General features: G+C 40.0%; 2 protein-coding genes across 4 annotated transcripts; both read right to left on the bottom strand.

Annotated features, from left to right (window-relative positions):
* Window positions 1–16,223: 16,223 nt before the first annotated feature.
* LOC104095306 (uncharacterized) lies at window positions 16,224–19,334 on the bottom strand. 2 transcript variants are annotated; one of them, XM_070199863.1, is made up of 5 exons: window positions 19,206–19,334; window positions 18,746–18,914; window positions 18,439–18,598; window positions 17,663–17,853; window positions 16,224–16,886 (listed from the first exon to the last, which is right to left on the bottom strand). In XM_070199863.1, the coding sequence occupies exons 2-5, from the start codon at window positions 18,907–18,909 to the stop codon at window positions 16,814–16,816; spliced, it is 588 nt and encodes a 195-aa protein (XP_070055964.1). In that variant the 5' UTR covers window positions 18,910–18,914; window positions 19,206–19,334; the 3' UTR covers window positions 16,224–16,813. The 2 variants fall into 2 exon arrangements, with proteins under 2 accessions (XP_070055964.1, XP_070055965.1); XM_070199864.1 differs by having other exon boundaries at window positions 18,746–18,897; window positions 19,211–19,331.
* Window positions 19,335–20,353: 1,019 nt separating this feature from the next.
* LOC104095305 (G-type lectin S-receptor-like serine/threonine-protein kinase At5g35370) lies at window positions 20,354–24,673 on the bottom strand. 2 transcript variants are annotated; one of them, XM_070199862.1, is made up of 2 exons: window positions 24,536–24,673; window positions 20,354–23,035 (listed from the first exon to the last, which is right to left on the bottom strand). In XM_070199862.1, the coding sequence occupies exon 2, from the start codon at window positions 22,824–22,826 to the stop codon at window positions 20,493–20,495; it is 2,334 nt and encodes a 777-aa protein (XP_070055963.1). In that variant the 5' UTR covers window positions 22,827–23,035; window positions 24,536–24,673; the 3' UTR covers window positions 20,354–20,492. The 2 variants fall into 2 exon arrangements, with proteins under 2 accessions (XP_070055963.1, XP_033511761.2); XM_033655870.2 differs by having other exon boundaries at window positions 20,354–23,363; window positions 24,536–24,672.
* Window positions 24,674–24,928: the final 255 nt, after the last annotated feature.

Here is a 24,928-nt window from a genome sequence, read left to right as displayed (position 1 = left end):
TTTCTATTGGCGATGATGGTGTTCTGCGTCTCCAGGGTCGTCTATGTGTTCCTAATATTGATGGCTTGAGAGAGAAGATTCCAGAGGAGGCACACAGTTCTCGGTATTCTATTCACCCAGGTGCTACGAAGATGTATCATGACTTGAGACAACATTATTGGTGGCGGCGGATGAAGAAAGACATAGTGGAGTATGTAGCTAGTCTAAATTGCCAGCAGGTCAAGTATGAGCACCAAAGGCCAGGTGGCCTACTTCAGCAGATGACTATACCTGAGTAGAAATGGGAGCGTATTACTATGGACTTTGTAGTTGGATTGCCGCGGACCTTGCGGAAGTTTGATGCAGTTTGGGTCATTGTCAATAGGTTGACCAAGTTGGTACACTTTATTCCGGTCGCAACTACCTATACTTCAGAAAAATTGGCCTAGATTTATATTAGGGAGATAGTTCGATTGCACGATGTGCCTGTTTCCCTCATATCAGATAGAGGCCCTCAACTCACTTCACATTTTTGGAGAGCCGTATAGAGTGAGTTGGGGACCCGTGTAGAGCTCAACACATCATTTCATCCACAGACCGACATGCAGTCAGAGCGGACAGTTCAGATATTAGAGGACATGCTGAGAGCATGTGTGATTGACTTTGGAGGACAGTGGGACCAGTTCTTGCCATTGGCCGAGTTTGCTTACAACAACAGTTATCAGTCCAGCATCGAGATGGCTCCATTTGCGGCTTTAAATGGTCGGCGATGTCATTCTCCCATCGGGTGGTTTGAGTCCGACGAGGCTAAGCTATATGGTACTGATTTGGTAAAGGATGCCTTGAAAAAGGTAAAGTTGATCCAGGAGCGACTTCGCACAGTACAGTCCAGACAGAAGAGCTACGCGGATTAGAAGGCGCATGATGTATCATTTATGGTTAACGAGAAGGTTCTCTTGAAAGTCTCGCCGATGAAGGGTATTATGAGATTCGGAAAGAAGGGCAAGTTGAGCCCAAGGTTTATAGGCCTATTTGAGGTGTTGAGGCGAGTTGGGGAGGTTGCTTATGAGCTTGCTTTACCTCCCAGCCTATCAGGGGGTTCATCCAGTTTTTCACGTGTCTATGCTCCGGAGGTATCATGCCGACCTGTCACATGTGTTAGACTTCAACACTATTCGGCTTGATGAGAGCTTGGGTTATGAGGAGGAGCCAGTTGCCATTGTTGCTAGACAGGATCGCCAATTGAGATCCAAGAGGATTTTCGCAGTAAAGGTTCAGTGGAGGGGCCAACCAGTTGAGGAGACGACCTGGGAGTCCGAGGAGGACATGCGGAATAGATATCCACACTTATTCAGCACATCAGGTATGAATCTAAACTCGTTCGAGGACGAACGTTTGTTTAAGAGGTGGAGAATGTAACGACCCGACCGATTATTTTGCTTTCTAGAACCCTGTTTCCCTAAATAAGACTTCCCGTACTTGCTTTTACTGATTTATGACTTGCGGGGATGGTTGGTTCAGGATTTAGAAGAGTTTGGGTTGAAATCGGAATACTTAGTTCCTTAAGGTTGGCTTGAAAGGCCAAGTTTGACTTTGGTCAATATTTTTAGTAAACGACCTTGGAATCGGGATTTGACGGTTCCAATAGGTTTGTATGATGATTTAGGACTTGGGCGTATGTTCGGATCGGGTTTTGGGTGATCCGAGAGCGTTTCAGCGCCTAATAGTGAAAGTTGGTTCTTGAAGGTTTTTGAAGTTCTTTAAATTTGGTTTGGAGCGGGTTCTGGTGTTATCGAGGTCCAAACAGGAATCCGAGTCCAGGAATAGTTCAATAATGTCATTTAAGACTTGCACTCAAAGTTTGGTGTCATTCCGAGTAGTGTAAGCATGTTTCAGCGCATTGGAAGTAAATTGAAGAACTTGAAGTTCTTAAGTTTGATTCAATTGGTTTTAGGGTGTGATTCTTAGTTTTAATATTGTTTTGGGTGTTCTGAGAGTTCGAGCGAGTCCTTTTTCTGATTTTAAACTTGTTGGTATGTTTGGACGGGGCCCCGAGGGCCCCGAGTGTCAATCGGACGAGGCTCGGACCAAGTTGGAATTTGGAAGCCAAGGCTGAAGCTCCAGCTGCTGTCATAATCGCACATGCGCTTGGTCAGCCGCAGGTGCAAGCCCATGATTGCAGATGTGTCCCAGCATAGGCTGCCCAACCATCGCAGAAGCGGAAGAAGGACCGCACCTGCGAAAGCGCAGGTGCGAAGGCAGGCATTGCAGGAGCGGGCTGTATCGCAGATGCACATCATTTGTCGCTGATGCGTGGCCATAGGTGCGATCACCTGGGTGCAAAAGCGAGATGAGGTAGCCTGGCTTTGGTCCGCACCTGCGCGTGTTGTCCGCAGAAGCGGAGCCGCATGTGCGCCAATTTAACCGCAGGTGCAGAACTCACTGAAGGGCAGTGTGTTTTAAATCGGACTTTGAGCACTTTTGCTCACTTCTTACTCTTCTTGGGGGCGGTTTTGGAGCTGGTTAGAGGGGGGATTTCCATCAACTAGTTGAGGTACATAATTCCTATCAAATGTGAGTTAAATACATGGTTTATGGGTAGGTTATAACATGTAAATTAGTGAAAATTACGGGTTTAGATGAAAACCTAGGTTTTTGATAAAAATGGGATTTAACCACGAAATTTGTTATGGAATTTAGTAAAAATCATATATTTATGTTCCTAAGGCTATGGGTAACCACTTTCTTTACAAGTTTTCGGAATCCGGGCACGTGGGCCCGGGGGTGATTTTTTAGAATCTTGCAATTCAGGTTGGGTAATCACTTAAATGGTGGAATTATGAACTTTTGAGCATGGATAGATTAGTTTATGTAATGTTTGACTAGCTTCGAGTCGTTTGGCGTCAAGTTTGGAGGTTTGAGCGCGTTCTTAAATTGGGAAGTAGGCTTTGAGACGAGTTAAGTCTCCTTTCTAACCTTGTAAGAGGGAAATTGCCCCATAGGTAAACTAAATGAATATGTGTTATTGTTTGTGGGGGGCCACGTACGCACGGAGTGACGAGAGTCCGTACGTAGCTACTATTCCTGTTATGTCCGGGTAGTCTTAGGCTTACACCATGCCTTGTTGATATGATTATTGCTTTATGTATATTATTTGCCTTAAGAAGGACGGAATGGAGTGTGCTTATTAAATGTTACAAAAAGGAAACTTGGAATTTGAGGAGAAATAATGGGATCTTAAATTGAAAAGAACGGGAGAGTACTATAAATATTTATGAGATCTTTGTGTAACCACGTCGCATGTATGATTCGCGAGCGGGGTAATTTCTTAAATTTATGTTTGACCGCATCGCTTGTATGATTCGCGAGCGGGGAAAAATAGATGCATCTATGGTTCACGCCGTTCGATCCTCGGCAGTGCACAGTTTAAATATTTTGTTGGATCGGACCGTACGACCTCGGCATATCTGCGCATGCTAATTATTTGGAAATTTTCCATAATTTATTCTGCTTAAATGCCTTGAAATGAAAGCTGCTAAATAGTATTACTGAAATTTATGTTATTATTATGAAAGAAGGAATTATCTCTTCCTGTTGTTTGAACTGACAGTATCATTCATGATATCCATGCTTAGCATAGTACTTTAATTATATTATTACTGTCCTAATAAGTGTCAAGTCGATCCCTCGTCACTACTTCTTCGAGGTTAGGCGGGATACTTACTGAGTACATATTGTTTATGTACTTAAACTACACTTTTGTACTTAATTGTACAGGAACTGAGGCTGGTGTATCTAGTTACCCGCCCGGCGCGCATACCTGATCTTGAACCGAGACTTCACGGTGAGCTGCCCCATTCTAAGCCATTCAGCCGCATGCCGGAGTTTCTCTTTTGTTTTTATCTGTCTATTCTGTTTCAGACAGTAGGATAGTCATCTTTTGTATATTCTACTAGTTGCCCACACACTTGTGACACCAGATCTTGGTACGTATTAGTAGATTTTGATTTTTGTGTTGTAATTCAATAGTTATAACTGCTTTTAAATATTTTCGTTTGTTTGCCTAAAAAACAAATCCTTTATTTATCAAATGTTTCAAATGTAAGTAAAGCTAAATGTTGGAATTTCTTAATAAACAAAAAAAAGAAAAAAGAAAAATGGGAAATCACTAAGTTGTTCACTGTTGGCTTGTCCAACAACGGTACTGGGCTCCATCACGGCCTGACATGGAGTTGGGTCGTGACATTCAAAGTGTTTTAAGACCATTAAGAAGATTGGCATATGCTAATTATATTAATTCGGGTATGAATAGGACTAATAATTTGAATGATATCAGTTGATCATGATAATATATGTATGAGATGCATTAAGAATGGTTTATGGTCTAATAAGATACCTAAGGCTAAGTCAAGTTGAAAATTATATGATGGGATAAAGTTTCAAGTGAGTACGCACAAGACCTAATTTCAAACGAGCATACCTCTCAAGATATGATAAGTTATATGGTGTATAACCTATTAAATGAAAGGTATATGTGTCGTGTTTCTAATTCTTCAAACCGTTTTCCATTTGGAGTTCCTACAAGAAGTTATGACCTTTTTACTAAAGGGTGACAGAACAGCTACGCGAGTCTGCGTAGCCTACGCAACATAGCAATGTAGCCTACGCACCATAACAGCGTAGCCTACATACCATTGCGTAGGCAAATCCAGCAACTTCCAAAATAAAGGGGAATGGAAGTCCATCCTGCGTAGCCTTTGTGCGTAGCCTACGCAAGAGGCTACGCAGCTCCAAGGGTCATTTTAAAGGGGCTGAAACAAGGGGTTTAGAGAGAGAAAACATTAGTTCTTCAACTTGGAATTGATTTCTAGAGAGAAGGAGGAGTTCTTCCATCATGGATACACTTCAAGGTAAGTTATTTTGGTACAAGTATGATTATATAACATCATTTAGTGATAACACTAACATTATTATGGATCAAATCCATAGGAAATGAGTTGAATATTCAAGAACACCAAAAAGAGAAAAAGTTAGATTCTTCCACCAAGAGGTCATCCCTTCACTTAAGCTTTATATATATATATATATATATATATATATATATATATATATATATATATATATATATATATGTCATATTGGAGTATGTGTAGCATGATTATGAGTTTTATTTGAAGTTATAATAGGATGTTGTATGAACCCTAAGGGTGGGTCTTGAGAATGCCATTTTTGGGTAAAGAAGAAGATGAATAGTGATGAATTGATATAAATACATATGTCATGAGTTTCTAATGATTCCAATAGACTTGATAACTTAATTGTTGCACGAATTTAATTGGGAATCACCATTTGGATAAGATACAATACTAGTTCTTGAAATGGATATTCTTGAACCTAGACTTTTGTTGGAGAAGGCAATAAATAGTGACTTGATGATGTAGGGTAATTAATATAGTATTATTAATGACTCCAAATGAGTATTAAATGATAAGAATTGAATTGAATTGAATAGGCTAATGGATGAGCCTATTAGATAATTTGGGATGGTTGAAAGCTTGTTGCCGAATTGTGAAGCCTAAATGGGTATTTATGGATCTTTTCATATTTGTTTTAATGTAGTTGGGATATCTAATGGTAGGTATTGAATTGTTGTTGATATTTGGACATTTTAATCAATTGGAACATTATAGTATTTTCGGAGCTTGAAGATTGAGGTAAGTTGATTAATACTTACTTTTCTTGAGGGATTTCTCTAAAATCATAGTTGAGTTATTACGTAAGTTGGTTTGTAAATGTGCATCCACATGTGTGGGGACAAGCGGGAAAGATGTCACCATGTGTTTCTAAATTGTTTCTTATGAAGTGTCATGAGATTTTATAAAAGTCTTGTTTTCAAAATTTGTTGGCAAAATAACACTTAAAGAAATTCTTATAAGTTTTATTAAAACTTATTTGTTGATAAGAATATAAAATGCTTGACTGCTAAATATATGCTTTCATGAAAAAGATTATCTTTTAAAATTTCACCAAAGGAAGCACTTGTTGTATCTTAAGGTTTATGTTAATTGCTAAAGGTTTTAACATGAAAAGATTTATTCATTTGATTTTATTCAAATGATTTGGATTGACTATGAAAATCATGATTTGATAAAAATAGATCCTTTGAGGCAATTATGCTATGAATCTATTTTTGAAATATCAAATATTTTGGGAGTTACTAGTGGAAACCACCGAGATTGGTTCGAATGTCGAGTTCATTACCATGGAACTACACGTGCCGGTGTAAGGACACATTCCAAGGCTAAGCCGAGGTTTGTGGAATAAAGTCCCCAATTGAGAGGGAAAATGATCGTTACATAAAGTAATGAGGTTAAGTCGACTCGTTTGGCACTATGGGAAGCCGCCCAGACAAATAGGGTCAAATACTTGTTACTAGGTCGATCACCTAGTAGTTGTTTATTATGTCGGTGTCAGTATAGTACTCCCGGTGAAAGGTAAAAAGGGACTTTCTTATGTTTAGTCCTAATGAGCCGAAAATGATTTCAATAATTTAATGAGATTGAAATGGTTTTATATGATTTCTATTAAATCTTGGGTTGATAGAAATGTTCTAAAACTTTATAGTATGGCTTACATTTCACTTGTCTTTTATCTAAAATGATAAAGAGCGTGCTTTATATAATTGTTTATCACTTTATGTCCAATATTGGTTGCATAGTTTTTGTAAAATTTTGTCCCAGGAACGTGAGTTAGAGAGAGTCTATGATACTTATTGAGTACCGCAGTGTTGTACTCAACCCTTAGGGTCCCCCCCTCCAGGGCCCCACTTACTTTACATGTTTCGGGATGAGGTACAGTACGTGACATACAGACATGGCTAGGATGACTCTCTTTCTGAGGTATATGGCAAGGCACCACTCCCACTTTGTGGTAGCTATTATGTTATTTCTTAATTTATGTTAGTCGGGCATTAGCCTAAGTGTTTAGTTCTATTCCTGGGTATAAAGGCTCCATAGATAGTTGTGAAAAATTATAGTAATGGGATTGTACGCGACATACATGAAAAGATATTTACTTTACTTACTCTCATTGCTATGATTATGAGAGGCTCCAGGTATGATTTTGAATTGGAAAATTATTCCATGGTTTAACTTGAAAATATATAAAATTTTCAAAGAGCTTCCGCAGTTAAATTGGTTTTTCATGCATATGGTTTGGTTGCATCATATGGGTTGGTTCGCTCGGGTCGGATAGTGTGTCGGGTGCCGATCACGCGGATTTGGGTCGTGACAGTACCAGAGGATACGGATACGACCAAGTCGACCGCAGTGGAACTTGAGCAAGTTGTCTTATTCGAAGTGTTTTTGGAAAGGAAGTTTCATCTAGGGATAGAATTAAATCCCGAGCATAGGTTAGAATTTATAAATTTTCTTAAAACTAACATTGACTGCGTTGCATGGTCACACTCGGATATGACAAGTCTCCCATTAGAGGTAGCGGTCCACAAGCTAAGTCTGGATCCAAATTTCCCACCAGTAAGACAGAAGAAACTCTCGATAGCCAATATCAGGAACAAGTTTGTTAAAGAAGAGGTAACCCGACTACTCAATATCGGTTCAATCCGGGAGGTAAAGTATCTGGAATGGTTAGGCAACGTAGTTGTAGTACCCAAAAAGTATAACAAATTTAGGATGTGCGTAGACTATAAAGATCTAAATAAGGCGTACCTTAAAGACTTGTTTCCACTACCAAACATTGATCAAATGATTGATGCGACGGCCGGACACGAGCTAATAATTTTTCTTGATGCTTACTCTGGGTACAATCAAATTAAGATGAATCCGTAGGATCAGGAAAAAACTTCTTTTATAACAAACTTTAGCACATATTGCTATAATGTGATGCCTTTTGGGATCAAGAACACCGGAGCCCTTTATCATAGGCTCGTTAATAAAATGTTTGAGGGTCAGATATGTAAGACAATGGAAGTATACATTGATGACATGTTAGTCAAGTCTTTGAATACAGGGGATCATTTGAAACACCTCCAAGAGACTTTCAACATTCTGAGAAAGCATAACATGAAACTTATCTCAGAGAAATGTGTGTTCAAGGTTGGTTCCGGTAAGTTCTTAGGGTTCCTGGTCTCGAAAAGAGGGATCGGGGTAAATCCTGATAAAATAAAAACTATAAAGAATATTTCGGACCAATTAACAAGTGTGAAGGAAGTACAGAGGCTAACCAGGAGGTTGAAGGCTCTAAGAAGATTCATCTAAAGATCCTTAGAAAAGTGCCACCACTTCTTTTTGCTTCTGAAAATGAAGAATGATTTCTCATAGACTCCGGAATTCCAACACACTTAAAGACAGCGGTACCTGTCCAACTCCCCGTTACTGTCAAAATCGGGTAAAGATGAACAGTTGTTTATATATCTAGCGGTCTCGGAGGTAGCGGTAAGTGTCGTTTTGGTCCGAGAGGAAGAAGGTACACAATTTTTTTATTTATTATGTTAGTAAAATACTTTCTGAAGCGGAGACTCGCTATCTGCACCTCGAAAAGCTGGCCTTAGCTCTTGTAATCGCCTCTCGAAATCTTAGGCTTATTTTCAGTGCCACCTGATAGCCGTTGTGACAACCTTTCCTTTGAGGAATTTCCTTCACAAGCCTGAATTGCCAGACTGTTTGGCTAAATGGGCAGGCAAAATTAGTGAATTCGACATCGAGTACAAACCAGGACTATAATCAAGTCGCAAGTTTTGGCCAATTTTGTGGCCTACTTTAGTCGCGGGTTAATGCCCTTGGCTGCTAAGGAAGTAGTGCTGGTGTTGGAAATGGCATCGGGAGTTTGGACCTTATTTAAGGATAGAGCTTTCAATGTAAAGGGATCCGGTCTCGGGTAGTTCTAATCACGCCTTTGGGGGAAACCTTGAGGCAGGCCGTTAAAACTGTTCTGTTAACTAACAATGAAGCCGAGTATGAGTCTTTGGTTGCAAGACTCGAACTAGCTCGGGGACTAGGCTCCGAGGTCATTGAAATAAAATGTGACTCCCAGCTGGTAGTAAACAAAGTGTATGGAAGTTTTGACACAAAGGAAGAACGCATGCAGCAGTATTTGAACAAGGTTCAGGCGTTGCTTGCGCGATTCAAAGAATGGTCGATTATCCATATTCCGAGGGAAGAAAATGTGGAGGCAGATGCGTTGGCTAATTTGGGATAATCCATGGAGATGAAAGGATCTAACTCTGATATTGTCATCGAACTTATACATTCGGTGTTAGATGTGGACGGTTACTACAAAGTCAATTCAACAAACTTAGTCTGGGACTGGAGGAACGAGTTCGTCGAGTATCTTCGGCATGGTAAATTACCCAAAGATCCGAAGGCGTCTCGGACATTACGGACCAAAGCATCTCATTACCGCCTCATAGATGGGAGTTACACCGAAGGTCATACCAAGGACCATTGGCCCAGTGTCTGGGGGCCTCGGAGGAGGACTACGTGATGAGGGAGGTCCACGAAGGAGTTTGCAGTTACCATTCTGGTGCAGACTCATTAGTTCTAAAGTTGATTAGGGCAGGTTACTATTGGCCTCGGATGGAACAGGACACAAAAGAGTTCATTTAGAAGTGTGATAAATGTCAACGCTATGCACAGTTGGTGAACCAACCAGCAGAACTTATGCATTTGGTGTTGTCCCTGTGGCCATTCATGAAATAGGGGATTATATAGTTGGTCCTCTACTACCAGGTCCCGGAAAGGTAAGATTTCTTTTAGTTTTAACTGACTATTTCACTAAATGGGTTGAAGCAGCTCCTTACCAAAAGATCGGTAAACGTGAAGTAGTCGACTTCATATGGGACCACATAATCTACCAATTCGGAATACTGAAGGAAATTGTTTGTGACAATGCACCGCACTTCATAGGTTCAAAAGCCACAAAATTTTTGGAAAGATTGAAAATCAAGAGAATTACATCTTCACCGTACCATCCAAGTGCTAACGGACAGGCAGAATTAACCAACAAGGTAATTATTCAGAACCTTAAAAAGAAGTTAGAAGATGCTAAGGGCAAATCGCCCGATGAGCTACTAGGTGTGCTATGGGCATACCGGACAATGTCGAAGTCGAGTACGGGAGAAATATCTTTATCTCTCGTGTATGGTGTAGAAGCTTTGATACCGGTGGAAGGCGTTGCTGGTGAGGCTGGACTTTCCCGACGAACACAGGGACTTGGTATATGTGAGCATATGGCTAAATAGCAAATGATGGAAGGATATTATAATCGCGGGGCCAATTTCTGTTACTTCAAGTTAGGAGACTTGGTTTTGAAAATGGTGACTCAGAGCACCCGAAAAGTCAATGCTGGGAAACTGGGACCAACATGGGAAGGTCCTTACCGAGTTTCAGCTATCACCGGTAAAGGGTCGTATGAGTTGAAAAATCAAGATGGAGTCAAATTACCCAGCAATTGGAATGTGACTCACCTCAAAAGGTATTATTGCTGATGGATCCTACCAATACCGAAAGTATATGCTGCATTCTTTTTTCATTCGTCCAGTTTTTGTCCCAATCGGATTTTTCTGGCAAGGTTTTTAACGAGGCAGCGGCGGAAAGCATACTATGAAGGATGCATCATCGGCAAGGGCAATACCTTTAAATATCAAGGCACAAAATTTTCACATTGATGGTGAACGGCTATGTGGATGGTTAAATAATATTTAGTTTGATGGAAAGCTTTGCCTTCCATAACTAAAAAAGGATTACTTAACCATTCACAAGTTATTTCCACGGGTAAAGTAGGACTTCCAGTGTTCGAATTCGCATTCGAACACTGGGGAGGGGGGGATAATATCTGATACAGCACCAGGAGTGACACGAAAATCAGGACCTGCGAGAATTGGGATCAATATTTCATCAAGACCGGGGACTACATGACTAGTCCCCGTAGAAATAAGTTATAAAAGTTAGCCACATGTATTGGAAATTTTATTTATTTAAGCAAATGAATGACCTGTGTACTTTTAAAATAGAGGGAATCAAATAAAGTCCTTTTATTTTTATCTTATTTCTCAAATGATGAGTTAATTTTATCGTTTCAAAGTTAACAAAAACTTCAAATGCTTGTATCGGAATGAACAGGAGATGTCCTTTTCAAGAGCACCGTAAATATAATGGTCCTCTCTTATGAAACGCTCATAGTAAAAGGTAGGTTCCGGAAGAGTTTATGCCCGCAATCAAAAGCTATCAGATAAAAAAATATATCTGAAGCTTTAATCGACTAAACATAAATGGAATATTTTTGCACAAAATTCAAGTAAAAAAATCTTTATTTATTTATCAAGTGCCAAACTCGGTGAAGGGTTTGGAATTATTACAAAATACAAACAAAAAAAAAGTTATACTTCATTGCCGCCAGAACCCGAAAGGAGAGATGGATTTACATTTCCCCCGGTAGAGCAAGGCGGGTTCACTACCGGTTCAGGACCTTCATCTTCTTTAGTCTCCCTTTTAGTTTCTAAGTAATCGAAACCAGTACTCCAAAAGTCAGTCGCAGCGGGCCAAACAGGAAGATTTTGGCAAGCAGATACTCCAGTTCCCGGGCCTAGGCAATGCAATAGTCTATGTTGGCGATGCCCGCTTTGGCCTCTTCCAAGGTATTCCTGTTCATATGATATATGGCATAGGACTTCTCGAAGACGATGCAATCCTCTTGATCTTGGAGTTTGGCCTGAATTTTATTGATTTTGGACTGGAGCTCTTCTCTTTTAGACTTCTTGGCGCTAAGGCGGGCGTCGAGCTCAACATTTGTAGTTGAGTGAAGACGGTTTTGGTCCATGGCCCTCTTAAGCCTCTCTTACATCTGGGCCCTCTTCTCCTCGGCAGCATTGGCTTCCTCAGATTTGGAGTATAAGTTGGCCTTCAAGTTATTCATTTTCTCCTCGAAGGCAGACTCGCGCTCGGCGGCAGCGATGGAAGCATCGTGAAGTTCGTCCTACTTAGCCTTAGTTTCCTGAATCTTTTCATGTAATTGAGCAGCTTCTTGGCTATAGGCCATTCTATCTTGTACGCTCTGCTGCAACCGAGCCTCAAGCTCATCCATCTCTACAGATTTTGCCTCCAGCACCGGGAGACGCGTATCAAGTGGTTCTTCTCACCCAAAAGTTGATCCCGCTCGGAAGCAAGCCCTTGTTTATCAAGGATCAACCTTTGAAAGCCCTCAGAAACAAGGAGGTTGGCCTAGAAAGAAGAAATTAGAATTAAAGCTATCATTGCAGCGTATACATATAAAAAAAATAAAGAGATGGAGGAAAACTAGTAGAATACCTGTGCTGCACTATGCATGCTGTTGTTTATCAGGCATTCCTCAGAAAGGGAGTTCATTTCCTTCCAATCTTTCTCCGAAACCAGTGGCTTCAAATAATTCACAAGCTCCACCGGCTTGGATAAAATATGACACTCTTTTAAAACAGAAAGACTGGCACTTCTCCTCCCTTGAGGATCTGGGGAAGGGGCTGAATAATCATACCCCAAGTTCCCGTGGTCAGGAGACCGAGGAGGAGAAGAACCTCTTTCTCAATCAGCTGATACCGGTAGAGTAGAGGCAGTTGCTATTGGCGAAGGAGCAGCTAGTGTCGATGGACGTAAAGCTATAGGGGTAGAAGGAGAAGAATCAGTTATGGCAGAGGAAGTGTTGTTTGTTATTTGTTCAATGGTTGGGGGCAGGAGAGGCTTAGGATCCGAACTCCTCTGACCGGAAATAACAATCGAGGCCGGGAAGCGAGAATCAACATTCTCGACCAAGCCCATTTCACTCCAAAGGGCCTCAACTTCATCTGATATCCGATTTCGAAGCTCCCCCGGTTGAGCTGATGAAGATCCTTTTCTCCTTAAAAGGGAAGCCTCTTCATCACTGGCTTCCCCTCATCAACGAGGACCACTGTGGCCGGCTTGGATGGAATTTTCCTTGCTCTCTTCTCTTGAGCCCCAGCCGAGGAGGTGTGTCTTCTCTTCGATTTCTTGTTCTCGGGGTGGGGACTCTAAGAGGAGGCATCTTCACCGGTGGCTCTATCAGATCCGCGAGCTCTCAAGGGAATTTTCCAACACCCTCCTGGCCTCATCGGTGTCAACTAAGGCGTCGACCTCGGGGCAGATGACAGAGCCCCTCGAAAGTCCTGCATCAGACCAAAACATAGAGTTAGCAGTTTGTTCATAAAGATTTCTTATGTTCGAGCAAGGGTAAAAGGAATGGTGTTTTGACTTACCAAGGTGCTTGGCCTTCCACCCGTATTTGGGGGCCATTTTCTTCCACCGACGGGATTCTGGAGTCGTGATTTTCAAAATTTTCTGAATCCACTGGTCTAGGCCTTGAACCCTTGATGGTTCCCATCGGGTAACTGAAACAAAAGAAACATGAAAATCAGCAACAACGGGAAATAATATTTTCACAAAAGGAAGGAAGTGAATGAGCGAAAACTTACAAAAGCGATTCCACGACTCAGAAAAAGTTGGAGTTGTGGCCGGGTTGATGTCCCTGGTAGCAATGACGATGAATCGTTCCATCCATCCACGATCGTTGTCATCATCTACGCTGGCGAGGAGAGTATGGTGGCCATGATTACTGAGGTTTAGTACTCCCCCACGGAAAACCTTAAGAGAGTAAAGGTTCATTATGTGTGAAAGAGTTAGGGTTTTTCCGGTCTCCGTGCACAACTGACGAAGGCAAGCCACCGCCTGCCATATAGATGGGCCCGCTTGTGCTAAGCAGACCTGATATCGGTGGCAGAATTTCAAAATTATTGGGTCGAGTCCTTCACTCTATCCCAAAGAGTACGGACCCAATGTGAAGGGATACGTATAAACATATGCAAAACCCTCCTTAGAGTAGGTAACTCGCTCTACCATGTCTAGGGCAAGGATCTCAATATTTGGGTAGTTGCAGTCCTCCTTCATAGTGGGAATACTAGAAGGGCGAATGGAGGAGGGATACCTACTAACTGGCCAAGTTCGAGAAGATGCAGAAGAAGTCTTCTCTTGAAGGTCGTTCGCCTTGTTGAATTGAAGAGGTATGATTGTGCTAACAGTGGAAGGATAAGACTCAACGTCAACCTCCTGATTTTTGTTTTTCTTCGGGCCTCTGCCGTAGAAAAGACCGGCAACATTACCGAGGGAAGCAGTGTATGAAGACATGATGGTATAAGGTTTGTAAAGGATAATTTCTTGCTGAGAAAGTTAAAGGAGATGGAAAAGTTTCTAAGCAGATGCAGAGAGGAAGAAATGCTTATGAAAATTATGAAAGTGGAGAAGTAAAAATGGTGAGTAGCAGAGAAGTTATAGACAGCAAAAATCATGGTCATGATTACCTCGAAAACTGACAAAAATATTTGCTGAATCGAGGGGCAACACGTGTTCGGAGTATTAAATGCGAGAAGACGTGCGTCCTTTCAAGCGTCAGAGACTGTTCAGAAACTTTTTCGCCAAGAAAGGAATCTTCACCTATTTCCCGGTAACACTAAGTTATGTCACCAAAAAGTAGGGGGACTATCTGTATGGGGTAAAATTAGTTGATAGCAGATGGTCAAATGGTAATATGACACGTGAAAACTGAAGATAGGCAAAGGACGAGTCGGGGAACAACCAATAATGATACAATGAGTGTGGCTGGTACCGGATAGACTCCGAAGGGAGAGTAGTCGACGGGAGAAGCTCAAGGGTTTGCCATTGGGTAGCATTCAATAAGGGAATATTCACTAACACTAAATGAGCGACCGCTGCAGAGAATATTTGCATCCATGGCATGCCGTTACTTGTTCATCAATGACTCTTTTATTATTATTGAAGAGGAGCTTGATCCTAGGATCTTATTTCCCTAGGTAAAGATATAAATAGCAGGCTCAACAGCCATTGTAGGACACAAAAATTTTTGCATATAAAAGTTTTATTTTACTACTTTTGCTCTTAATTTAACTACTTTATTTGCCTTTTATCATTATTTTCACTTTTGCTCTTGGAGACACTGCGTTCGGAGCCAGACTCGTTATCTTCTTCAATTTCAATTGCTAATCTTAATATTAATCTTGTCTTTCTATCATTTTTTGGATCAAATAAATTCGCTTGTATATAAACCCCGTAACATATTTAACTGTATCGTTTTGCGGGTAAATAAGATCACCATACTTTCTCATGGGTCACCTCTCCTCCTTACCATTAAGCTATGACAAAACAGGAAAAGAAACAAAAAAGAATCGGGTAAAATAATTTAAGCAACTCCTGTCTTGGTGTGAAAATTTTGGGAGCAGATCTCCAAGTCTCACACACATGCTTTCAGGATAATCTAAGCAGCAGACATACACCCGAATTTCACCTCTGGTTGAGAGGTGAAATAGAGTTTTTTACTTTTAGGTTGTTTTTTTTTTTTTGGTTTGGGGGGGGGAGGGGGGAGTTGGGTCGGGTACAGGTTAATAGCTAAATGAATCGGGGGAAAACAATGGTTGGGCCATTTTAATTTAGGGAAGCCAATGTGACGGTCCATCCAATTGAGGGGTATTGTTGAACCATAGTATAACGGTAGGGACTCAAATAACCAAATAGTATAACGGGAGATATTCTTAAACTATTTTCAAAAGTACAACGATATATTTGACCATTTTTCGATATTTGATTTGCATCATGAAACTCAGTGAGCTGCATTAACAATATCAAGTAACTTTTATGGGAATATGTATTATTTTATACGAGATAGAATATAGGATATACAAGTATACGAGAAATACTTGAATAAGAGTATTTAGAGATAAAAATCACTTTGACGCATGCTCTTCTAATTGATGACTCAAGATGTTCTTTATTGGGTCACACAAACCTGATTGTTTTGAAAATTAAGTAACATCCATATAGCGTACTTTCTTTTTGTAATAGGATCAAACCATTTTGTGATATCAGAGAACCAGTTCCGAAGATATATCATCATATGTCTTACGTCGGAATAATCAATAATATACGGTGATTCATTTAAAGTTGACAATTGTTGCACCATAACAATTCATGTACATTGGCGATTCCTACATTATTACTCGGTACGCTAATCCTTTACTTATAATATTGCTTACCATATAATAATTCATACATTAGAATCTTCACGTAACTAATCTATAAGTTAAATGACCCTCAATGCGAGAAATTAAGTTGCTTATCCTCGGCTATTTGTTTGACCAATTTGAAACATTGTAATACAACTCATGCCAGACATTGATAAGGGCGACTTGTTATTGCACATCTAATGTTAGACCTTCAACCTTGAATAGGTAGATACAGGCATACGACAAATTCTTGATTGCTAAATGCTTGTGCCTAGTGATCAACCTAAAAATAACATGTCTTTCCTTCATCAAATGCTTGGTGCTACAAATCCCACTGGCAAATCTAAGAAACCTCAACTACATTTATGTCAGCTGAAAAGAAGCATCAAATGATGAAAGAATGATATTTTACAGTCAACTGTGAAGTGAAAGTCAGTCTTAATGGCCATTGTTGCATTGTCCGCGTTGATGTTTGAATTGACTATATATCAAGGAGATATTTTAGGCGGTTGTGTTTAGTCTTCATGATAGAGTGTCTTCCTATTCTCCAGCTTTGCGCATCTGCAACGATAGGTAGTAGCCCTTTCTAACACACTAATAAGGCTTCCTTCTGCTGAACTAGGCAATGACATCTCCTTTCTGGATCAAGGCAGCAACAATTTCCTTTCTATTTTCCAGAAGCATCCCTCGGTCTCTAAACGAACTCTTGAGAGAAAACAGGGAGGGTCAACACTGCTGGCACTGCGGTTACAACAGCCTTCAGAGATTCAAAAGCTTGGTTGGCTCCTGACTCCACTGAGAGCTATCCTTGTTCAATAGATTGGTTTGAGATCTAATATGATCATGCCCATTTATGAAAGACATAATAGTCAATTAACTGGGCATGGCAATGGGGTGAGGCAAGGCTTGGAATAGTTTAGTGCTACGGGTGGGGGGAAGCTCTAAGCAAAGCAATGAATGCAACACATTTCAGAAGTTAGAGAGCATTTTCATATAGGAACTTGTATTCAAAGTCCCTCTATTGGGATCTTTGGCTATCAAAAGGCCTGACTCTTAATTCTTCTAGGACCATTTTGGAATTCCTTCCAAAGTCTTCGAATTATCTTTATGGATAGTGTCATTGCATCAATTCATATGATGTCATGAGCTAATGGTCCCCTTTTCCTGGCCTCACACCTGCCATCACATTTGTGGTAAGACTCACTATTATCAATCTACAAAGACCCTATTTCATTCAATAAGCTTAATCACCAAGAAATAAGCAAATCGCTTTGCAGAGAGTACTTAGGGTGCCTGTACTAACATTTGGAAGTACTTTTACAGTGTTTGATAAATACCCGAAAGCACTTACTACAAAGTACAAACAAACTTTATGGCCAAAACATTCAGTTTTACATGTTTTGGTAATCAAGTTCTTTTAGATAGGAATGAACTTTTATATCTTGACGACCAAAAGTAACAGTTAACTTTGTTTTGTTTCTCTCTAATGCATCTATGAAAAATCACTGCCACACACAAGTACTTTAACCAACTAGCATGAGATAATCAAATCTGAAACTCATCAACCATTTCTACAATTCATATAGAACGTTGGAAGAGATCTCTTACGTCTGATCATGAAAAGAAGTTTCTTTTGATTTGGACTTGGAACCATTGATGCTTCCCAATCGTTTTACACCAGTTGCCCATCTCTCCATGTCCTCTTTCACTTCCCATATCTTGCTTTCTGTTTCCCAATCCCATATTCTCTTGATGGTTGAGAATAAACCTCTGTCGCACTTTGTGTTCATACCTGAATGCTATATGATAAATTCACCATAAACAAGACAAAGAAAATCAGAAGCTAGCTCGATCAACCAGCAGACTTGCTTGAAGAACTTGTCTTTGGAGTAGTCAACGCTAGATGTGGGTATTAATTCCTGGGCCAATTTGATAAGTTTAAATGTTTAAAAGCTTTTCTCAGGGTGCCTAAAAGAGTAAAAATGATCATGATAACAAACTCAATTAATGGATGTAACTGAATAACTTTGATGTTGTATGGATTTGGCAAAGCTGCTTCTTCTCATTGAGTTGTGAGGAGGAAAAACACACCAACAACAACAATCCAGTATAATCCCACTAGTGGGGTCTGGGGAGGATCGTGTGTACGCAGACCTTACCCCTACCTTAGGGTAGAGAGGTTGTTTCCGATAGACCCTCGGCTCCCTCCCTCCAAGAACTCCCCACCTTGCTCTTGGGGTGACTCGAACTCACAACCTCTTGGTTGGGAGTGGAGGGTGCTCACCACTAGAACAACCCACTCTTACTAGGAAAAACACACCAACTGACTCAAAATTTCAGATCAGAATTGAAATAAGACTGGGATTAAAAAAAATTGTATTTACCTCTCGAGAGGAAGTCGATATAACCAACAACCCATCTGAATGATCTGGGCATCCAGAATTCAATATGAGAGGTTGTTTTACAGCAATGCCTGCCATCTCGACATCAAGAAATCCAAATTCCACCATCCTTTTCAGCACTCTAGCTTGGAAGGTCTTTCCTCTAAGGACATCACACCAAGGTTTTATATTTTCAGACAAGAAATAAAATGCAGAAGTACCCCATTAGAACAGCAGAAGCAGTCAGGACCAGAAGAAGCTATGTTCGCCAAGGAAAAAGTAAGTAACAAAGTTATATGAGCTACAAAACCTGCTAGAATCCCTGAACGGTGACCGGAGTTCTGGCGCTGGTATCATTGCTGCAAGCATAGCACATTCCCCCAAGCTAAGAAAAGATATATGCTTCCCAAAATAAAATTTTGATGCAGATTGAATACCATAAATGCCATGTCCCCAATATATCTGGTTTGTCATAGGCTCTGTTAAATTTTCACGCATAACAATAAGAAAACCAAAATAGATTACAGGACATGTCATGGGGGGACAAACATGATATTTGTATCCATCTCATTTAGTCGATGTATTTACCAAGAAAGGTCATTTTGCATTCCTCAGTTTTTTCTCATCCCAAGCCACAACCGACCGTAAACGAATTAAGAAAAAATAAATTAATCTGAAGAAAGAAACAAAAGCAAAATGCATTTATTTTCCAGTCCCTGAAGTAATTTATGAATGAAGTTAAGATAGCAACGAATGAAGAGGTGCTTGACCTTACACAAATAAGCACTCAAGATTTCCATTTTTGAGATTTTTCCCTCTAGTGCTAAAGCCAGAATCATCTCAACAATCTTCCTCAAGAATGTGCGTTCATTCTTCAAGAATGAGTTTTTGACAAGCTGCCACAGGTAAGAAGTTTACAATGAATAAGCAGAAATAAACGACTTACCTGAAAAAGAGTCTAATAGCACACACAGAAAGTCACACCCTTGCCCTTCCAATAAATAGAACTAAATGGCAGGTAAATAATGGGAATTAAGAACAATTTATTGTGGTAGACAACATCGTTTTCTAAGTAGAGAAGCAGAAACTTAAGATTGATTATTAATATATATTTAAAGTATCAGAGATACTGATGTGAGAGGCAAACAAAGAATCAGTTTTATGCTATAATGAAACTTCCAATATGTTCTCACTCATCAGACTGGTGCTTAATACTACTTTTAGCCTGTATCCAAGACCAAAAAGGAATTTATAGTTTGGAAAAGAAAACAAGTAGATATGGGAATTGCTAATGTCTAGTATTTAAATAGCGTGGGTAGACAGGATGAGGTATTTGCCACATAAAGAAAACTTTAGTAATGGTGCAAAGGTGATCTGGACAAACTGAACTTAAACTCTGAATTCTTGACTAATAATAAAGGCTGAAGTAGAAAAGGAAAAGCTAGCAGCCGTCTGAACCTTAAAAAGGCATTATAATTGGCCACATCTTTAGGCTGAAATTTCAGCAAGATGTTGTCACATATTACTTCGTGAGCATAAGCAATCATGTTAAATCACGGATGCTGTAAAAATCACATTTGATTCCTTTGGTTGGATTTCCAACGAGTGCACCATATGAGATTCAGATAGGACCAGTCGGAAGGATAGTATAACGAAGGGCAAATGTAACCCTTTTTGAAGAGTAGAGAGATAAATATGATTTTGAAGAGTAGAGGGGTAAATATGATCCTAAAGTATAACGAAGGACAAATATAACCCGTTTTAACATGTAAGGGGTAAATATGAACCTAATGTATAACGGTAAGGATAGTTTTGATAAAAAATTTAAACGGAGGGTAAATAAGGCCTATTTATGATAGTAGAGAGGCAAATCAAACCCTTATCCGTTTGCTGTATCTAAACAAGCTTGAACCAAGAGTTAAGAATGGAATGCATTCCCTTTTGGGTAGAAATTCAATATTCATGTTTCTTTATGAGTAACCTAATATACATTTGGACAACAATTTACAGATTATCTGCACTCCACTTCTATAAAATCAAGTAGCACCAGCTAGACTCTATCTTGGACCCGAGATCTGTTGGGACGAAATATAAGAGAAGCATGCATTAGAGATGCTCCTAGAGGTTGTATGAGAAGTATTTGCTTGAGGATATAACATGACATCAATCTGGCCTCCAGCTTCTTCCACGGTTGATGCCTCAGCAAAACGTCGCCCGTAGAAACGTAAAAAGTTTAGAGATTCCATTCTTGGCTCAGTCAGTGGTATCTCGCCTTCCAACATGCCAACCACACTAACCATAGTTGGCCTGAGAGCTGGTTCCTCATGGACACAGCACAATGCAACCCGCACGAACTTCTCGATATCTCCACCACTGACCCGCCCTTCAAGTTTTGGGTCAGCAAGTTCAAGGTACCTTCCTTGCTCGTGCATCTCTAATGCAAATAAAGGGAAATACACAAGTCCCTGTGCAGATGAAGATGATGAGTGATCTCCAGTGGCTGTATCATCAAGGCTGTGACTTTGTGTTCTTTTAGAGCAGTTTTTCCTTCCACTTACAATTTCAAGGAGTACCATTCCAAAGCTGTAGATGTCAGTTTTTTCTGAGATTGCAGAACTTGTGAGCCATTCAGGAGCAAGGTAGCCACGAGTTCCCCTCATTGTTGTGAATAGACTGGACTGTTCATGATTTAGAAGCTTGGAGAGGCCAAAATCAGATATTTTTGCCTGAAAGTTATCATGCAAGAGAATGTTCTCTGGCTTTACATCACAGTGGACGATCTTTTGTTCACAGCCATTGTGCAAGTATGCAAGTCCACGAGCAGAACCTAGAGCTATCTCAACCCGTTCTTGCCATTCCAGGACAGGTCCATTACCAAACAGAGTGCGATCAAGCGATCCACGGTTCATATATTCATAAACCAATAGGCGTTGTCTCTCTTGAGCACAGAAACCTTTCAACTTGACCAAGTTTATATGGTGAATACTGCCAATGACCGCAATCTCAGTGCAAAAATCTCTCTGTCCTTGGATGCCCAAATTTATTATCTTTTTTACTGCAACAAGAGTTTTGTCAGGGAGCACACCCTTATATACAGCACCAAAGCCTCCTGTCCCAATCTGAATCTTGAAATTATCAGTTGCAGCCTCAAGCTCTTTGTACTCGAACCTTACAGGTAATCCTGGGATGGAAAAGGCATCCAGGTCCTCTGAAGAAGGAGAATTAGGTTGGCTTATTTTTGATTTTATCTTCCCTAATTGTTCTGGTCGAGATCTTCTCCACAATATGAAACCCAGTGCCATCAGAAGGAAGACTCCAGTGAAAGGTAAGAGCACTGTTGCAACTAAAGGAAAGCTTACAGTTTCCTGATCAAAATTATTATTATCCCCAAAGGTTGTTGAAGCTCCAACCAAGATCTTAACAAATCCCAACAGATTATTATTACTTGTCCTTACCATAATTGACCCTAATTCGTCTTCAAGTTTATAACAAGAACCAGATGAGTTTGCATAGAATATCCCCAAGCATGAACAGTCTACTGAGCAGAGATTTTGACACATGGATAGATTTACCCCATACCTGAAGGGCATGGTAAAATCAGTAGTGAAGTAGTCCACACCGAAGCCAAGTCTTATGTATGACGCAGAGAAAGAATTTGATGGACTGCTATAGTTGGTGGAATTACAAGAAACTGGCAAAGAATAAGAACTGTCAGTAGGGACACAGCTGGTTGAATTATGTGATCTAAGATTGAAATTAGCAGGACAGGAACATATAGGATTATCTGATAACACATCGGAGGTGCATACACCAAGCCCTCCACAAACATAAGGTACTCTACACCCATCTACTGGCGCAACAAAATCCCGTTTAATGTCAGCGCCATCAAAACTACTAATGATAAACTGGCCTGAATCATCCAACTTGGCAATTCGAAAAGTGGATTTTAACAAGTTCACCATTATCACAACTACAGAACCATTTTGACCAAAAAGATACAGACCTGTCTGATTGACAGCCATGTATTCCACTTCATAATTTGAATTAGTATAAGATTTGGTCTCCATGGACAACTTCCAGTATGTCAGACCTTGCCACTGTAAAATAGCATCAGAATCAGTCAAAGAAAGCCTGTAATGACCCTTTGACAAGTCATCACCTGACATTGCACTAGAAAGCATCACGCCAACAGGCAACTTCTGTCCAATAACAATTGTATCTGTCGGATGATTAAAGCTTTCCCAAAGTGTCCCGTTAAACTGATCAAGAAGAAGGAGATTTCCAGCCTCAGTTAGCTGCATCGCGTATACTGCTGACTTTAATGGTGGAGTTGACCATTTAAAGCTGCCATCTTTTTCAGTAATGTTGATACCATTCTTAGTCAACATCATAACTCCTGAATTCGAAACAGGTGAATCACCATTTGCTGACCAGATAATGGTATTGGATTCCACATGGATAACACACAAATAAAACTTAACTTGTTCAGAACCGGGATTGAAGATAGCAGCTTTGAACGTTCCATTGCGAGAAAACAAGAAACTTCCAGTGCTATCGATAAATTGGAGATTGGAAGCAGTAAAGTTGGGATAGACAAATTCTGTCAAGGTAAATCCAAAGACAGGACTAATGGACAAAGATACAATGAGAAAGAATAAGATGGACTCCATATAGAGTAATGATGAAAGAAAGAACAAAAACAGCTTGGCTGGAAATTGTATAGATGCGGCTGGAATTGGTCTACTATTACTTTCTGCATTTGCTTTTTCATACTTCCCTCTATTGTTTAAAGTTGACTACTGAATTAACTCTGTTTACACCAGCTTGATAATGATTGGTGACCAAGTAGAGATATGTGTCACATTAGGTGATAGCAACAACTGAGGATGTAAAATATAACATTTGCAGCGTCTATCTGGCATGATCGCCTGAATTCATGGTTATAAATGGTAAGTATATTGAACATTCATGAACCATGACCTCATAAAATATTTTCTAAAGCCACTATTCAAACAAAAAGCATCATTTACTTTGAATTCTATATTCAGTTGAGGTGACACTACCCATTTTTTGATTAATTAAAAAGAGTAGTGGTTTTCCTACAACTATAAAGAAAGAAGAGAAAGTGCAACATGTAATCCTTCCGACGGAAGACCACTTGTAGTAGCAATGGAGTTATGGTTCAATCTTTATTTTATTGGAGATAGTTGAGTTGACAGCAACTGTTACCAAAATTAAGTATTTATTGACACCCATCATACACCTTTCCCACTGACAGCCCATTTATTGTCTAAAATACTCTACCATACACATAGACCATCCTACTTCTACAATTTAGGATGTAAAGGGTTAAAAACACCCCCACTAAAATATCTAATCCAAATTGAGAGAGTCATCCCCATGATAAAAGTAAATTAATTTTCCAGCTTTAGGCCTTAATCCCAATATAAAATAATTAAAGAAGAAAGCAGAGGTTGAAGTGCACAAATAGCTTCTTTTGGGGCCACTGTTTATACTTTGTCCCTGTTTTAAAATATTTTGCAAATATAACCTGTAAGGCTACACAATCAGAAGAATGGGAAATTTACGTTACCATTTGGTCTAAATTTTGGTTATACATTTCTTAAAGTTCTTCTACAACTTCCGACATTGGGCCTAAAGTTCCCAGTGAACTTGAGTGATTTAGATCATCGGGTTTAAAATTCTCGGTAAACGTAGGTGAAAGTGAAACCCTCCGAATTGGTTAAAAACATTTTATAACTCTTCCACAACTTCTCAGTGAACCTGGGTTAAAACTTACAGTAAAACTTATGGTTATGAAATATGAAGGGGAGGTCATAATTTGCCAAGGTTTTAAAAAATGGGACTAAATATAAATGGTAGTTTGAAAAAGGGACACTCAGTTATATTTTTGGCGTCAACGCCCAAAAGTGATCCATTCGCCTGTTCATGTGTGGGCTTTGGGCCTGCTCATCTGGTTTCCTGTGGGCCGTAATGACAGAGGAACAATGCCGAAAAGTATACAAAATTACGAATAACCAACTCATATAAAGATTCGTTGAGGCATAACAACAAACAACCCATCTGCGTACTTGAGTACCTGTTGGGTAATGGTGCTGCCACCACCAAGAGACGAGAGCGACAAAACAGCACGAGCAACGCCAACCGGATCGACCCCAAAATGGTGAAAGAAGCGTCTATCCTCATAGGCAACCACAGCTTGAATCAAATGCTGAGGACAACTACACATCAGCTCCAACTCAGCTCGTTTAGAGAATGCAATGAGTCGGGTCCATCTTTGAGGAAACTCAGGAACAAGAATTGTTGAAATGATGCGAAGGGAAACAAGTGTAAATGAAAACGTTAAAAGAAAGAAACCTTTTGTCACAAAAGAATAGGTGTTGTCGAAGAAGTCGTGAGCTGTATGTGAACGTTGCGAGAAGCAAAGTTGGAAATGTGAGTTATGGTTGTGAAGAGAGATTTTGGGGAAGAA

Source organism: Nicotiana tomentosiformis, chromosome 4 (genome assembly GCF_000390325.3).
Source record: "Nicotiana tomentosiformis chromosome 4, ASM39032v3, whole genome shotgun sequence".
Lineage (NCBI taxonomy): Eukaryota > Viridiplantae > Streptophyta > Magnoliopsida > Solanales > Solanaceae > Nicotiana > Nicotiana tomentosiformis.
The sequence above is the reverse complement of the archived record's forward strand: the minus strand, read 5'-3'. Positions and strand labels throughout refer to the sequence as shown.

What these genes read in the sequence shown, in the direction of transcription:
- LOC104095306 (XM_070199863.1), bottom strand. Translation starts at nt 18,909, where the DNA reads ATGACAAACCAGATATATTGGGGACATGGCATTTATGGTATTCAATCT. An exon ending in TATCGACTTCCTCTCGAGAG is followed by an intron (nt 17,854 to 18,438) that starts GTAAATACAATT and finishes TTTATCATATAG; the next exon opens with CATTCAGGTATGAACACAAA. An exon ending in ACTTCTTTTCATGATCAGAC is followed by an intron (nt 16,887 to 17,662) that starts GTAAGAGATCTC and finishes TGATCATATTAG; the next exon opens with ATCTCAAACCAATCTATTGA.
- LOC104095305 (XM_033655870.2), bottom strand. Translation starts at nt 23,105, where the DNA reads ATGGAGTCCATCTTATTCTTTCTCATTGTATCTTTGTCCATTAGTCCT.